We start from the raw sequence: 17150 nt of genomic DNA, 5'->3' as shown, positions 1-17150 counted from the left end.
TGATGTTTTGGGTATATATATCTTTAATATTCTCGGAACCAAAGCAAAGCACATTTCAGCATTAGTTTGCACTCGACAAACAAATTAACACAAACCATTGCACAGTTTAAGAGTAATATACTGAACTCAAATAGTTTTTAAAGATAATTTATAAACACAAAAATAGTTGTCCACTATTTGGGGGGGGGGGGGGGGGGGGGCCTACACAGTGTTGGACACTCATCACTCCCATACATTCCTTTCAGAAGGGTCCTGGCAGGGCAGGATTCACAATACACCGACTTGATAAGATATGGCACGGAGGAGGTTTCCTGAGTGCCAAGGAAAAAAACATCACTGATCCCTCATGGTCCACCTCCTCTCGACTTTAGGGGTACTGGAATGTATCAAACAGTAACAAGGGTCTCACCTTTCTGCTCAGATGCAGTATAGGTGTTACAGTGGGTGGCCGGCCAGAGGAGCTCCAGCTCTCTCTAGTGGTCTTCTACAACACCACACAGAAAAATGGCAGTACAGAGACGTGGGGCCGAAAAACACCTCAAACCACCAGAGAGAGAGAGAGAGAGAGAAATGTGAGCTATCTATGAATTCTCACACCCTCTCTCAGGAAACTTCCTATGTCTACTCAGAGGGAGACGGTGCACCGAGCACTACGACTATCCACAATGCTTCAGAAGCTGATTCACACAACAGCTACCAGGGAGGAGCAGAGAAAACACCGAAGTGCACTAAAGTCACAACAAGAAAAGACAGAGAGAAAATACGTTTCTAGAATCTCAATGCTCTTTCCTATATGGCAATAATAATAATACTTAAATTATCCTCTAACCAAAAATACTAAAGAACACTCAACATGTCTCTAAATATCTTCAATGAACAATATAGTCACTTTGAAAAGGTGTGGTTTGCTTACAGTCAATAAAATAAATATTTTGAGTTAAGTCAAGTTAAAGAACGCGTGGCTGGATATCACACACGTCAAACCACAGACATGAATGGAATGACAATCAATCAATCGATAGAAATATGGAGACATTCAAATGCAAAAAAGAACATGTAGAGCGGGTTTGCTTTATACAGTGGCTCTGATAGCATGTTTTTTATATGATTACCATGAGACATGGAGATACTGAGCTTCACCTGCCTGCTACAGACGACGGTGATGGCTGGTATTGCTGTTCAGTCATTTAACACTGAAAACAAACTGCTCTATCTCACTTCACTGACGAGGAGAAACACATGAACACCTAATGGACAAAACTCAATAATGGCTGTGAACAGACGTGAAGAGGTGACTTACTGATTTCTTAGTTTGCACTAATCTGCATTGTCTGAGCCCAAGTTGCATATAAACTTGACCACATCTAGATTAACAATCGAGGCTTTTGGAATCTATTGAATGTTTCTTGAGTATTTAAGCTGATTACATTTGCACATTGTCATTCTTTTAATAACTCACTCTGTTTGAGTTTCAAAGCTTTATTGTAAAAAAAAGGGCCTATTATCAATGAAAGGATGAAGGAAAGAGTTAACTCAAGACATTGATGCAACAGAGACTTCCCACAATCCAACTTAAGAGCCTTTTATCATTTGACCCTGCTCTTGAATTACCACTGTTTAGAAATCCCCCAGTCCAGGTTGTTTAAAAGTCTGTCAGGTAAGATTGTTCCCCGTGCTCAGAGCGAGATAACTTGGGACGCCCTCACCATGACATCATCAGGGTTAATTTCCCAGACTTAAAAAGAAAGTTACTCTACAGTCAGAAGGACAAGATACGACTGTTTTGGCAGTTTGAGTAGTAGTTTATGTTAAATAATCAGTGCAGTGCCCCACGACAGTTAAATTAGAAATCTTAAACAAAAATGAACCCAACTATACAGAAGCGTTTATATTCTAAATCTGAGAAATATTGGCCAGTGATCAATAACTCCTGCTTCAGAACCTCAGGGAACGAACACAGGCTGGTTGATTGGTTGGGGTGGTGTGTGTGGAGTGTAACTCCAACTACCACTAAACAACATCCCAAATAGTAGCCATAATAAACAATCCCACCACCTTATGAACATACCTGTTCCCTATTTTAGATTTGAACAATATGTAGAAACACTGAATAGGGTCAATAAAAACAAAAAATTCAACGTAACAGGAAATGGCAATCAGGTGAGGATTGACTGTGTCTGGCCTTCGTTCATAATAAAAGAGCATTTTGCAGATTGAGCTCTGCTTAAGTTCCAATATATGAACAAACGCACCAATAGATGGGAATCAAGACACTGGACTCTGTTTGTCAGATTCAATCAAATACTTCAGAGTAACTTCCGTAGATAAAAAAGGAGAATATGACTGAAATGAATTGACTGAGCACGAAAGGCTTTGAAATGTTGAATGGCAGCAAACACAGACAAAAGACACATACACACATATATGAACATGAAATGATGGCAAAAGTCTGAATAAACCTGACACAGACACAACCTTTAAGATATAATAGAACATAGCAAATATAAAAAACATCTATTTATAAATAAAAACAATCACAATAATGAAAAGGAAAATTGAAAATCTGGGGGGGCAGGTGGAGGAACACTACAGTGAGTAACAAGGGTGCAAGCAGTGCATTTAAACGAAAATGTACAATAAAATATGAACACAGTAATAGGTATATAAGGGGATGTCCTGTATACGGGTAGAAATGTACAGCTGACCGACGTTATGTTCAACGGTTTGAGTAGATACAAGTTGGTAATAATGTAAAAGTGTAACAGTACAGTAATTCACTAACGCAACATGAAAACACTGGTGTAACAAACATGGTTCACAGACTATATGAACACAAACACATGACCCTCATATGTCAATGAAATGGAATGAACCAAGGCTGTGATTTTTTTTCGGGTTTTCTTTGTTGTTGTTTTTTCTCTTCTCTGTTGTGTTTTCACAAAGCACTGCGAGTTTCCCAGATCTCCAGGGCTGCCCACCACCCTCAGGTGCTGCCCTCCTGTCTCCCCTAAAAGGGGGAGCCGCTCTGGTTGCAGCCGGATCTAGGCGGCGGCCCCCCCCAGCGCCGGCAGCAGGCCCTTCTCCATCAGGTGAGCCTTCAGGGAGTTGAATATGGAGAGCTGCTGATCTGGTCGGAGGGCCAGGAGCTGCTGGATCACCTTGCTGGGGTTGGGGCCCCTGATGCAAGGCAGAGAGATCATTAGATACACATCCCACTGCTCGAAACGTTTCACAAAATCTTTCTTCCACACAGCGACTATCCAACCATAGCTTAACAACAACCGTAACTCGACAGTGTTTCCTCTAGGTTTGTTAGTATAAGAGGGAGGGCAGCCCATTTCTAAGCACCGGGCAACAAATGATTCTGTCCCTAATCACTTCTGCAGCGACAGGCTACAAAAAAATGTGTGTAGTAGAAACCCTGCTGGGTATAATCAAGCTCAGATTTCTTAACATGTCAAAATGCTGTGCGAGCTACAGTAAAACAAAAAAACACATGAGAAAAAGTGTAAAGCATGAATTTAATTGTGTTTATCTGCTCTATCCAAGCTCTAATCTTTAGCACGGTTAACTAGCTACCTACAATATTAAAAACTTGGCATAGAAAGTTGAAAAGATTGACAGTTGTGTCGAGCATTATAATAGTGCAAAAAATAGCATCACACATTTCATATAGCCGTCGTGTGTTTACCTGATGAAGCTTGCAATGTAGACATTAACAAATGTGGCCATGAGGTACTGGCAGTCGAATCTGTCCATAATGCCTCCATGTCCCGGGATAGTGTTGGCAAAATCCTGAAAGGACAAAGGACAGTTCACATGCCTGAACACATTATATAACATTTAAGAAAGAAAAGACATTAACAGTAATAAAATAAAAGCATTTATAACAACAATACATGCATAGAATAATCTGTGTGATAAAGCATATTCTTAAATGCTGGCCTACACCAGGAGGCTTTGAAGAGTTGAACCAGACTGAGACAACATTGCCTCTGGTACTGTGTGTATGCTGATTGGTTTTTGGGGTCTCGGTTTGTGTGCTACATCTATACCTTGATCTTGAAGGCCCTCTTGAAGCCGCTGGCAAAGAAGCCACCGAAGGGTCCCATGATGGAGGCAAATGAAGAGAGCGCAATGCTGTGGATCTGGAATGGGTAGAGGCGCACGGTGGTCTGTGGAAACAATACGGGAATGTTAGACTCACACAGTCCAGCAGATAGTGTTTTAAATGGGACTTGACTAAATCAAACGAAGCCAGATGGACGAGGAACAGTTCAGGTGGAGTCTTACCCATCCAGTGAAAGACTCCAGGATGGCTGGCAGGACGTAGTCCTGCAGCTGGAACAGGTCAGATGGTTCACAGTCCACCTGGAATCTGTTGGAGTCGTTGTTGAACTCAACTGGACACACAAAGTAGCGGTAGCCAGCCATCACATAGGAGAACTGCAAGCAGAGCAAGTTTCAGTTACTCACAGGCTGTACATGTCAAAGTCATGTGGAGAATCAGCTGTCTGCTGTCTTATGTGGCTACAGAGGAGCTTTCTGATTAAGATTTGGTCTGTAAAATAAGATGTGCAACTAATTATAATCAGTCATGACAGATCTGATCACAAGTGCTCAGATCTAAGTACGTCTGTTCACACCTGATAATAAAATGTGCCCTGAATGTGTCTCCTGTGAGCCTTTGTGATTTAATCTCACTTCGCTGCTCTATTTACATATAAACACGTGTAATTTGTGTTGTGAAGACCAAATGTTGTTGCATAAACAGATGTCACTGTGTTTCTGTATGTTGGTGAATGTGTCGTTACGAAAGGGCGAGAGAGAGAGAGAGAGAGATGGGTAGAGAGTCAGACAGAAGTCAGGAGGGACTGAATTAATCTTGTGCAATCTCATGAAGAAAGATTTTTACCAACTTTAAAAAATTATCATTACGTATCCATCAATGTTAATATTGTGGCAGGGGCCAAAAAACGAATCCATATATGGACATTGAGAAGCATAAAAACACATTTGATTAGTTGAGAAACTGCATCAAGTCAGAGGACGTCAGCTGAGTGGGCGGTCCTTCATATGTGACCCAGGAGGCACTTACATTCACACACCTTCAAATGTGGTCTGAGTGATCAGATTTCAGGATGCACCCGTGTGTAATTGTTGAGCACATGTGATTGGATAACAGGATGCATGATAATACCACATCTGAATGGAGTTTATAACACTCCTCACAGTCAACTGAATCACCAAGCCAGTACGGCAAAGACTAACACACCAGACATCAGAGTGCAAAGGCTCTGTTTCCTGTGTGAATAACTAAGACCTCTATAGAGGCGTGTGGTAAAATCATATCTTACCATGATACCAAACACAATGGTGGCGAAAAGTCCTCCAATAAATCCCTCCCACGTCTTCTTAGGGGACAGCTGCAGAGGACAAAGTCAAGGTGTGAACTCCAAGTTAACATTTCACCATGTTTGATGTGTTGATAACCAAAACCCAGACCTTTAGATAGATTATCAGTATGTTTGCTACACAGTACAGCGTACAATGATTCTAAATATTGGGGAGTAATTTACTACAAACATGTTTTCTGTTGATGTAAAACATCTGGTGTACAAAGCTAAAAAAATTAATAAAACAAACTTACCTTGATGAGCGGTGTGCGGCCAAAGAAGAAACCGAACATGTACGCCATAATGTCGTTACAGATCACACAGGAAATTGGAACAATGAACCTATAAAAAGGAAAGTTCTAATTAGTCATTAGGAGACTTAACGAAAACAAGATGTCTCGTAACGCAATCAGAAAACTGTAATCATTTAAACAATAATTGTGTACACACGCGCAGGACATAAAATAATATTATTACAGTATTAATAATAAGGGGGTGTTTTTCCATTGATTGAGATAAGATGTAGTTTTAACAGGAGACAAGGGACTATTCACTTACCAGATCATCCCCTCAAACAGGTTGTGAATGATAAGGTGAGACTGAGTCACCACAATCAGCAGAGTCACATGGGTCCAACCAAACTGTGAAGAAAAGATTAACAAGTAACTCAAGCTTCTTTGAGACAGGCATTAAACTCCACACATTCTCCTGCCATTTTCCTGAGGAGCTGTATGTGAGAACGCAATTGTCTGAATCAGTTGCTCTGGGACATTTTTCAGAACTTTACCTGCCAGGCCCCCTATAAAATGTGTGCACTGATTTAAGAATACAGAAGAAAAACAGCACGTAGAAAAGGCTTACTGTCGTTTCTAACATGCCATGGACACAAAACTGAAACAACAATATGAATATAATAAGAAATAAACTTCAGCATGAAAAAGAGGACCTATACATGCAGAAGAAACAGACAAGATTCAAGTTGGAGATAAGAAAAGATTTGATTTTGGTGATGAGGAGCAATGGTGTTAATGTGCAAAAAAAAAAAGGCGGCAGCAGAATCTCTATCTACATACAAAAAGTGATGCTCAGTGTTTACTGGCTGCATGGCTAAAATAACAAAGTTAATACTGCAGGGCCTGTATCTCGACTCGCTTCATCAATAACCCAGTGGCCTTGAAGCTGGAAGGCCGGAGGAGGTACGGTGCTACTTACCATGTAGAACTGAAGGCGGTAGTGTTTCTTCACCAAACTCAGCACAAACATGCAGAAACCTGCAAGAACCCAAAACATTGTGTATGAAATATCTAATAGGGACATGATCAGAGGTGAGGAGCCTGGAAGGAGGAGATTCATTCATTCAGAATCCAGGTCATTTTAGGAAACGCTGACTAAATTTAGCTCAACCTATTTTCCAGCCAAGCCAGCTGCAGCCATTTATTTCATATAAACATGATTGAGACTAGGACAGGACACTGCGAAAAGACAAAAATACTTTTACTTTGGGAAAAGAAGTCAAACCAGATGCACAGAAGAGTCTAGGATACTGGTCTCTTTACTCCTTCCCAACATATAAAACATCTGTCAGGAGAAAACACTGGAGATTTGAGCACTTCAAGGTTTGACACCATCATCTCAACAACTACCTTTTCACCTCGAGTCTTGTCGACAGGAGGCAGAAAGTCAGGGTGCTTTCTTCCACACCACATCCTGTTTGCCATTTGTTCGCAGCTATAGTAGCACTGAATCACTAACAGACACAGTGTCGCACAGGAAGTGGGTCTTCTATGGTTAGAACTGTGCCTGTTCAGTATGACAAGCAACATTTGTATATATAGAAATATCTTTAATTAGACTTTGAATATGTTTAAAGAAAGCCCTAATCAATCATTTACTGGCATCTGCTGAGACAAGCTTAGCAGCTTCTGTTGTCATCTCATATTCTGTGATCAATTCTATTCGATGAACAAATTGAGTAAACAACTTACTCACTCATCAAATATATGAGTCTTGCTGTTGGGAGCCGCACGTCTGCTCAGTTCAATCTTTTTGAATCATGTTTAAATGTAAACACATTCATTTCTTTGGTCCTGTGGTCACAAATCACACCACGTCCAAGAACCAGAGGGTTGGTTCGACCCCTGGATCCTCCTCTGCCAACCTGTCCTAGGTCAATAAAATGAACCCTTAATTGCCCCTGGCAGCTGTGAATGAATATAAACTACTCTGTGTGTGATAGAAAAATTGCAGCATAAAGTAGTGCTGTATGAATGTGTGTGTGAGCGGGACTTGTACTATAAAGTGCTTTGAGGGGTCAATAAGACAAGAAAAGCGTGATATGATATATTCCCTCAGGTTATCTTCAAATTATCTACTAGATACTAAAGTGATGGATGTGATTTGTGGCATATTTACTTCATGTGACTTGTTCTCGACTTGTCTGCCCATAAATCTGTTTATGCAGTCAAATGTTCTAAACTAGCTGTGGCTGAGGGGTAGAGCAATCATCCTCCAACCTGAAGGTCAGCAGTTCGATTCCCCCATGCATGCCGAAGTGTCCTTGAACCCTGAATTGCCCCTCATAGAACAAGAAAGTGCTGCTAATAAATGCACTGTATGATTGTGTGGGTGAATGGGTGAATGTAAAACTGTCCTGTAAAGAGCTTTGAGTGGTCATCAAGACTAGAAAAGCGCTATATAAAAACAAAACCATTTACCAAAACCACTAGAGCAAAATGTGGAACTTGAAACCTCAACACTGAAAAACCTGAAAAACTGATACATCTCTATGAGGAACAGTTGTGTAATGAGGCGACCCATTTATAATATTAAAATATACCTGTGAAATCTCAGTGTGTGAACAGAAGTGATAGCAATACTTCCCACACACCAACATGAGAACAGACATTTACAGGCTTTACTTTGTTGGTACCTGTGAGGTAGAGGGCGAACGAGATAAAGCGGTGGTATTTGCTGAGGATGCGAAGTGGCTCCTCCCTTTGCACCAGTGAGAAGAAGTAATCTGTCACGGTCTCACCATAGAAGAAGTAGTTTACACACAGCAGGAAGTACCTGTGGGGCAAAAGGATTAAGGCAAATGCAAAAATCTGTCAGCTTTATAACAGCAACTAATCAGACTCTTAACTCATTGTGCCTGAAGTAAAACTGCTAACAGATCAGCATTGATTTTAATCATCTTGAAATGAATTGATAATGTGAGTAGACTGTCATCATAGTTGTACTAACCATAGATGGTGTTTGACTTGTCATCAGGCCTTTCATGCACATGGCAAACAGAATGTCAGGAGTCTGCTATCTATGACACTAAACCAGAGGTTTTCAAAGTACGAGGCATGAAGGGAGAGAGCATCATGTGGGTGAGCTAAACTGTAGATTAGTTCAGCTCACCAACATTGAAGGCAGCTGGAGATGAAGCAGTATCTGTGAAACACAGCTCATGGAGGGAGTAAAATAAAACTAAAAATCTTAGCACAAATTACCAATGTTTATTCTTTTTATGAGTTGTCAATTAGTCACATGAGAACAATATGATTTTTTGATTTGTAATGTTATGATTTTATCCAAAATCCATCAAAAATATATTAGTCCACAGATCCATTTTATAAATCATGGAAAAAAATGTTCCTGAACAGAAAACAGGAAGTGATGTAGATGATTGGGGGAGGGGGCTAATTTAGGATGAGGCAGTGTCAGACTTTGAAAACCCCTGATCTAAACAGAACGCCACTGCTAACAGCAGACCTGCCAACCTCACAGTGACACCATATCCCAAAATAATGTATCCTTGTGTACATGTGTGCATATTTATTGCTTATATCATTATAATAATATAAGTACTACGCATTACTTTCATTCAGGGGATTACCCTAGATACTTAGCTGGTATTGGCAGTTTTGTTGTGCGTTTATCCCTTTTATTTAGTCTTGACAATACAGAAAAATGTTATTGATCTTTTATGACGGATATTATAAAAGTATTGTACACTGTGCAGAACACATAGGCATGGTCACCTCTCCTTGTAACTCAAAGACATTTCTATGAAAAGTCCTGTTTAAGCATCTGTGATACTCAGACAGTATAACGATACTGCTAACTCAAATGACTGGTGAACAACATGCTGGATTTCTAATATATATGTAAAGTCAGGCTTATGTTAACTTAATTCACATCCTCATTTACCTTTGCTAAATGGTCCTTGAGATGACATTACACACGAGTCAATCATCCCTGCCTGTCAATATTTATTTGTATTGGGACAAGCAGAAAGATTCCACCACTATGATTTGTGTTTTTTGTGTTCTTTAGTGTTAATTTCGTTGACGCAAACGATGACGAAATATATTCGTTAACAACCCTTTTTCCATGACGAAGACGAAGACGTAACGAAAACAGATCTTTGAAAATAAAAACTATGACTAAATCTATTTTAACTTTCGTTGACGAGACGAGACGAAAATGTTGGGGGTTGACTAAGTCACAATCATTTTTTTAACATCTTAAAGTATCAGGAGCGGGCGAGTGAGTCTGTGTGTCTGTGTGTGTGTTGGTGTGTCTGTGCGCTCCCAGATAGCGCACCGGTCCCGAGGCTCCGCCCCCTGCCCCGCACACTCGCTCAAAGACACAAGATCAGAGCTAGTACACGTGAAGGAAGCCTCTCGGTGGCCAACGGAGTCGAACGCCCGCACATGGCGGCCATCTTGCCACAGGCAGCTCGCTCACCCATAACATTGTGTTGTAGTGGTACGTTACTTTTAAAATAACAATAACTTGCTAAATTCTCAACCGATTTTTAAAAGGTTCGGTTTGTTACAAACGTCAGAGATGTAGTTATGAAACTGCATACTTGTGAATAATTATGTTATTTTCTAAAAAAATTGAATAATGTTCTATATAGGTACAATATTTCCCTTTACAAATGTACATCAAGATTTTTTTTTTTATTTATTTATTTAAAAAGTACATGTACAGAGTTTCTCTGGTCTCAGCTGATCAGAGATCAGAGCAGAAGCTGCAGTTGGTTTCTACTGAGCTGCAGTTTCTGTGTTCGCCTCCAGTCTGACCTGCTCTCACTTTCTGTTTTCACATTTAAAATTAAATATATATTTTTGAGCTATAAGGCTCCAGCTATATGTTTTTATAGAAAAGGAGTTTAATGTGGCTATTAAATGTGACTAAAACTAGACTAAAATGGAATTTGTTTTCGTCGACAAAAACTAGACTAAAATGGAATTAGTTCTATTCGACTAAAACTAGACTAAAACTAAGAAGGATAAAAATGACTAAATGTGACTAAAACTAAAATGCATTTTCGTCAAAAGACTAAGACTAAGACTAAATCAAAAATAGCTGCCAAAATTAACACTGGTGTTCTTTTGCATTTCTGCAAATTTTTTTTACATTTGAGTACTTCACAACTGTCTCACAACGCATCAGCAGAGCTTGGCGTACTTAACCGGAGAACTTTGATGAAGAGATGCGTTCTCGTTATGCACAGGTTGGCAGGTCTACAAACAGAACTAATCATTCAAAGTATTTTTGCCACTTTCATTGATTGGTATAATTATCTTTAGTCTACTCAAGATTTCAAAACTATAACAAACCTCAGGAAGTCTGCAACAAAATAAAACGTGAAACAATAAGAAAGAAGCAAAAAAAGAAATGTGCTGCATTCATGAAACATTTGTGTAGTGTGTGGGTTTGTGTGAGTTTGTGTGGAGATCCTCACCAGCTCAACGTCCTGAACCAGGGCAGGTGGTACGAGTGGTAGACACTGTATCCGATGGTAATGATTTCATGGAAGCACTTGATCTGAACGCAGAGGACCTGCACAGAGAAACACAGTGTCACTCCCGTGCAAGAAACTTAAGAGCTGTCGAAGAGTTTGCTCAGCACCATCTGTTGTTTGTACTCACAATCATCATAAGCACCATGGGGCCCAGGTAGATGATGAGGAAAAAAAAGGAGATCATGGCCAGTGTGAGGATGCCTCGTACCCACCAGTTCTTCCATCTGAAGGAAGCACACAAACATGTCAACTCAAAGAAGAATAAAACACAAATGTCAACACATCAAACCAAACATCTGGTTTAATATTCGATCTGTAAAGAAAAAATTTGGTGTGAAAAAGGTGGTGTAAATAAACCAGCTGAGACACTGGCCATTGACAGGGTAAAAAATACTAGTTTCTGATTGGCTGGTACCTGTACATTAGAAATGAGACATCATGTTTGTTCTAAATAAACATTAGCACACCTTGATGTGCTTTATCCCACACATAAGATGTGTTGCTTCATCACGTTAACTGTGTAGATAGTGAATGGTTAGTGTCAATGTGAATATATTGTATATGACTGCAGCTTTAATCATGTAATCGCACACATACACAACCCCAGTCTGATATTATCAACGTTACTGCTAGAAACATGGATCTGTAACAGTTCAAGGACTCAAATCCGCTGTTCACAGAAAACTATGTGTGGGGAGGGATTCCTCTGTTTGAATCATGACACCTCTGCATGTGAAGCAGTCCAGAGATGAAGTCCAGGAAAAACATGGACGGACCCCTTGAATAGTTTAGCAGCTCTATATTAGAACATGTAGTGATGAACAGAAATACTCTGAATACCAAACGTAGGTTACTTAGATGATCTGTGTTTATTCATTATTTACTGAACATGTAAAATGCAAAGTCTTACTGTTATACTGACAACTTTCATTACTGTAAACTCAGCAGTATGGTTTTCTCCTAAACTGTAATCGCACCTCGAGGAGAGTCCAGAAAGGGCCTTGTTTAGAACCTCTGGGGTGTCATCAGGAGGAACTGGCACCCCAGAGTCCACCTTGGTCTCAGTGTCAGACGCTACATCTTTGTCCCCCTTCAGCTCACTGTCTGAACCCTGACACACATACACACACACAGAGATAGACATTGGGGAAAGAAAACACATTTAGTAATGATAGAATGTTGCAGCAATAAAAAAAAAAATCTGAAATCATTTCATATACATTTAACTTCAGGGTTAGGGTCAACTAACCCTTCAGTGTGAGAAGGTGTAATACATCTGCTATATAAGAATATGATTATATTTAAAAACAGCCCAGCATATACTGTGTTTAGCGAAATGGATGCAAATCTTTATTCACAATGTAAAAAGTAAAATCAAAAGCAAACCGTATTTACATCAAACTAAATCACATAATACTGTATCTGGGTTGGATGGCTCCTAGTCATTTTTGCGCTTTACAGCACAAACACACACACACCACAGTTCCCCACAAATACAATGATCCCCTACACTGGATGAAAAACTACCACAAAAGAAATTTCAAATAAAAATACAAAACATCATTCAGATCAAACTACCAGACCAACTCCCTGTCAAGAAATCTTTGAGTCAAACTGTTTCACTACAGCAGTAAAATGTTTTAACTAATAGAGAAAGAAGCAGCCATGCAGTCTTAAATAACTTCTGTTAACAGCAGTTTATCATGATGAGATATATAGATGCTGTGTGAGCAACTACATCATCACACAACAATCCTTTTATCACAATTATTGTATGTTTCACAGTTCAGACTCTATCAGCTCTGAATATATCAAAGTTGTGTGAGTATGGCACCTATTCAATGATATTCACTATAAATTTAATGAAAATGCATGATAACAAATGACTGTTTGACTAATAATACACTTCCACTATATATCCATTATCATCTATATACAGTTCTTTATTTAGGGTTGTGGTGAGCACACCCTGGAAAGTTTGCCAGTATATTGAAGTACAGTACAGAACAATCGATGGAAAAATGTGCAAAGCCCTGTGGGTCAATGGTGCATTAATTCAGATTCCTTTTATTAACACTAATTCAAAATACAAATACGTACTCTGTACTCTTACATGTGTACAAATATTGATAATTATCATTGAACAAATAGCCTCAGATCCAGGGTATCAGAGGTGCACAAACAGCATTTCGCAAGCAGCAGGACTCCTGGTGCAGGATTGTGTGGGAGTCTAAACACTGAGCCAAACTGTCTCCATCCATGTTGTTGATGTCTCAGAGCCGTCCGTTCTCTAATGGAGGCCAGCTTAAAATGCAGCTATAAACAACAATCAAATGATGGATGTAATCACAAGACAGCAGCTACACACAGTAACAGGTCCTCTGGTGACAACTGAGAGGTCTGCTCAAGTCACTCGGTCCTTTCTCTGCCCTCTGACCTCTTTTCGGCTGCTGACCAAATTAGGCTCACAGCTCACTCCTCATTTCACACAGCGGATGGTTGGCTCACTCCTCTGTAACGCCCACTAAGTCTCACACACAGGCTTTCACAGTTCGACCTTGCTATCAGACTAAAGCTTAAATATTTTCAATAAATATTAAACCTTTGATGCTTGCTGCATTCAAATCCAGCAAGTTATTCTATCTTATCATCTGACTGAAATATCATACATATTCAAATAAATAGTTCACCAGGGGTATGCCAAGAGTTACAGCTAATGAGGACAAAATAATAATCCAATATGTTTTGGACAGTGGAAAGGAAGAGAAAATAATCTATTTGATTATGATCAAATCTCATGTCATTTTCAAATGCTTTAAGATTCACATGATCTGCGTTAACAGGAGAAATTCCCCCAAAAAATATGTATCTTCACCACCACTTTATATTTGTGTAACTCCTATATATTGTGTAACTCCTATATATGCTATATGTTATTCTTGTAACTACTGCAAAACAAATCATACAAATTGAATTAGAGAGGTTTTGGATTTATCATGAAACTTTGTTATTTCATAATACCAAGGACGAAATCACTGCATCAATATTAGCAAATGCAAAGACTTGATGTCTGTGTTGCAGCGTTTTGTAATAACAATTTACCAAAATGTCAAGCATAAACTGCAGTTTGCATATCACAGCTCAACAAGCAACAAGACACATCATTGAAAACAGAAAGCTAACTTAATCACATGTTAAACGCTTGAGGTTCTGGGTGTACTGTCAACACATCAAAATATGCATTTTCTCGCACGTTATACTGCAAATACCATATGGGTTATGATTAATTTAGGTAAATAAGGGCACAACGTAGAGTGCATTTAATGCACTGTGGCTGTTTCATTAATCTGGAGATAATGTGTGGATTTTTTTCTCCACAACCAATCGTGTGATGGGGAAGAAGGTTGCTCCATTGAAAAAAAAGAGTTTCTTCTTACAGAGAGAATCTGAGCAATGCTCTGCTGATTTTGGTGGCTTTTAAGAAAGACAGAAGGTTGTGGATCCAATTTAGTCTTTTGGAACAATCAATGCATGTTCACCTTTCAGACAGAATTTACATTCCCGCACTGTCCTCCCCATCTCTCTGGCTTTATTAAATTCGAAGGAAAAGAAATGCACACTTTCTTAGGACCAGAAACACTGTCAGTAACGGCCAAAACCCACTGGCTGACTGCAGGAGCATGAACAAGAATACACACACACACACAGACTCATTCTCCGCCTGCTGGTTTCTATGGAAACAAAATCGGTCATTCAGGATGCTTGAGCTAAAAATAGGGGCACATTTTACATACACACTCCTCCCCTTTCATGCTTTCCTGTAGACCAGTGGAGACCCTGAGTGTCTCTTTGCTTGGTCTACCTCCAATTTATTAGAAATCCGAGGATCTGCGGGCTGTGAAGGGATGACCATAAGTACGCCCCCTCTTTAGTGGGATTACAAAGCTTTTAGACCGAAGCATCTAAACCCAGGGGAACGCTGCTCTCTGACAAATACAAACTCTAAAAGGAAAAGATTAGGTTTGTCAGATGGAAATATTTTGGGGCAACTGTTTTGAAAGGTTTTGAGTATCTAAAAGATGAGTGCTCAGCTGGTCAATAAGAATGATCCTTCCCAGCCGCAGCTGAAAGGACATTAGATACAGAATTGTATACATTTATTTTAACAGGATTAACATGTTAAAATGTACCATCTCATTTATGAGGGGGTCTCAAACACCTATCAAATAATGCATGTGAGTGTTAAGAATTGCTTAATAGTCATAGTTTCATTAAAGTATAACTGAATGTCACTCTACTCCTACTTATGCTAAACACTATAAAAAAAGAGCCCCATCCCAACTAATTACATCCTCATTTTGTTAAGAGCCTGCCTTATATGTTCATGCAGGAAAAAACATGTCAGAGCAGAATAGGTCTAATATTTATCCCTTATATACACTTTTACCTTTATTATGGTCACTGAGTCACTGAATTGTTTAAAGTGTCCTTGAAATTCTACATCACCTTAAAGGACAATAAACGGGCGGCGGAAGCTGATAACCACTCAACATTAGAAGCGCAAAAGCAACTTCTGACAGAAGTCCAAAATGAAATGAGAGCACATTAGGAAATGGTGCAAAGTGAGCTCCACCAGTAAATGAACTATTCCCTATTCATGTTGCTGAGCTGTTGCTACAGCCACACTTAGTTGCCCCCTTAATGTCAGCATCTTGCTGTCAACACAGATAGCACAGTGAATTCCCTCAATTATAGGTTAATTATAAAAACCTGTTTAGACATCAGTGTGTCTGAATATGTGAGCAAGCAAACTAACGGCGATACAGAATCTGGGAACATGGCTGATCTCTGTTCAGCAGAGCTACAGTAAACAAGCTCGAACAGCGCTTTCACAATGATGCTGTTCCTTCGCTTGGCATCAAAGGAAGAAATCGTTTCAAACAGTACTTAAGTACGTTTAATATACAAGAAGAGTCATTCGATATTTCAAATGGAGGAATGTGATACAATTGGAGCTTTTGTCGTTTGGTTTGCTGGATGTTTTCACGACGGAAGCCCACCCAGGCAACACAGAGTAGCATCAGACAGTCACGTCCAAATCGCAGGTAAATAGACAGATGATTTGTACAGCGAGCTTCAGTGTAAACTAACACCTGTTGTGTTATATACTGTTGTTTAAACCAAGAAACTCGTGTTCAGTGGACAGAGACGCGACTCTGTCCAGCTGACGTAACACGCTCTACTACCCCAGCTAGCTAGCGTTAGCATCCTACCTTGTCCTCTGAGGGCTGCTGCTGTGGCGGCTCGCTGTCTCTGGCTCCTCGGTGCCTCACCTCCGTCATGTTGGCAGCTGACGACCACAGCGAGTGTCCTGAGTGTCCTGAGTGTCCCGAGGCTCCGACAGACACACACTTTCTCCTAAAGTCAGACTCGAGCTCGATCTGTTTTTTCCGACAACACTGCTCACTCGAATTCAATCGATGTCCCTGACGAGGGGTGCAGGATATAGATAACTTCAGCTTTTCAAAATAAGCTCTGTGTAAACATAAATGCAGACCGTGTAAATTCTATCTGACTATTCTCCAATAAAAGAGACATTCATATTATTGATATAGTTTACTTAATAACATTATCATGTACTAACAGCTGCGCAAGTTTCCAAGTGCAGTGTGTTTGCCTTTGTTTTGAAGGTGCAGCTATACAATTGTATTTATCTGTACTCTGGGTAACTTGATCTTCCTGTCAGCAACAGTATCTGTACTCTAATATATAATGTTGATCTACGTTAATATATTTGTTACTGAATATTTATGTTGCGATATAATGTATATTATACATTAAAGATCATTCGTAATTTAACTAATGTATCGTTGTATTAGTTTATAAATCCTTGAAAAACAATGCATTTTGAAAGTTTCATTTTACTATTGTTCTTTATACATACATGTATC

The 17150-nt window shown here is 39.6% G+C and overlaps 1 protein-coding gene across 1 annotated transcript; it reads right to left on the bottom strand.

The window, feature by feature from the left end:
• On the bottom strand, positions 1-16689 carry cds2 (CDP-diacylglycerol synthase (phosphatidate cytidylyltransferase) 2). The gene is made up of 13 exons (XM_062384704.1): positions 16473-16689; positions 12177-12310; positions 11327-11423; positions 11140-11237; positions 8326-8465; positions 6609-6667; positions 5955-6037; positions 5651-5738; positions 5358-5426; positions 4294-4446; positions 4056-4175; positions 3692-3795; positions 1-3177 (listed from the first exon to the last, which is right to left on the bottom strand). Exons 1-13 carry the CDS (start codon positions 16539-16541, stop codon positions 3042-3044), a joined length of 1350 nt encoding a protein of 449 aa, XP_062240688.1. The 5' UTR covers positions 16542-16689; the 3' UTR covers positions 1-3041.
• Positions 16690-17150: the final 461 nt, after the last annotated feature.

This window comes from Platichthys flesus, chromosome 3, assembly GCF_949316205.1.
Source record: "Platichthys flesus chromosome 3, fPlaFle2.1, whole genome shotgun sequence".
NCBI classification, from domain to species: domain Eukaryota; kingdom Metazoa; phylum Chordata; class Actinopteri; order Pleuronectiformes; family Pleuronectidae; genus Platichthys; species Platichthys flesus.
Note: the sequence above shows the minus strand (reverse complement) of the source record. Positions and strands in the feature narration are given on the sequence as shown.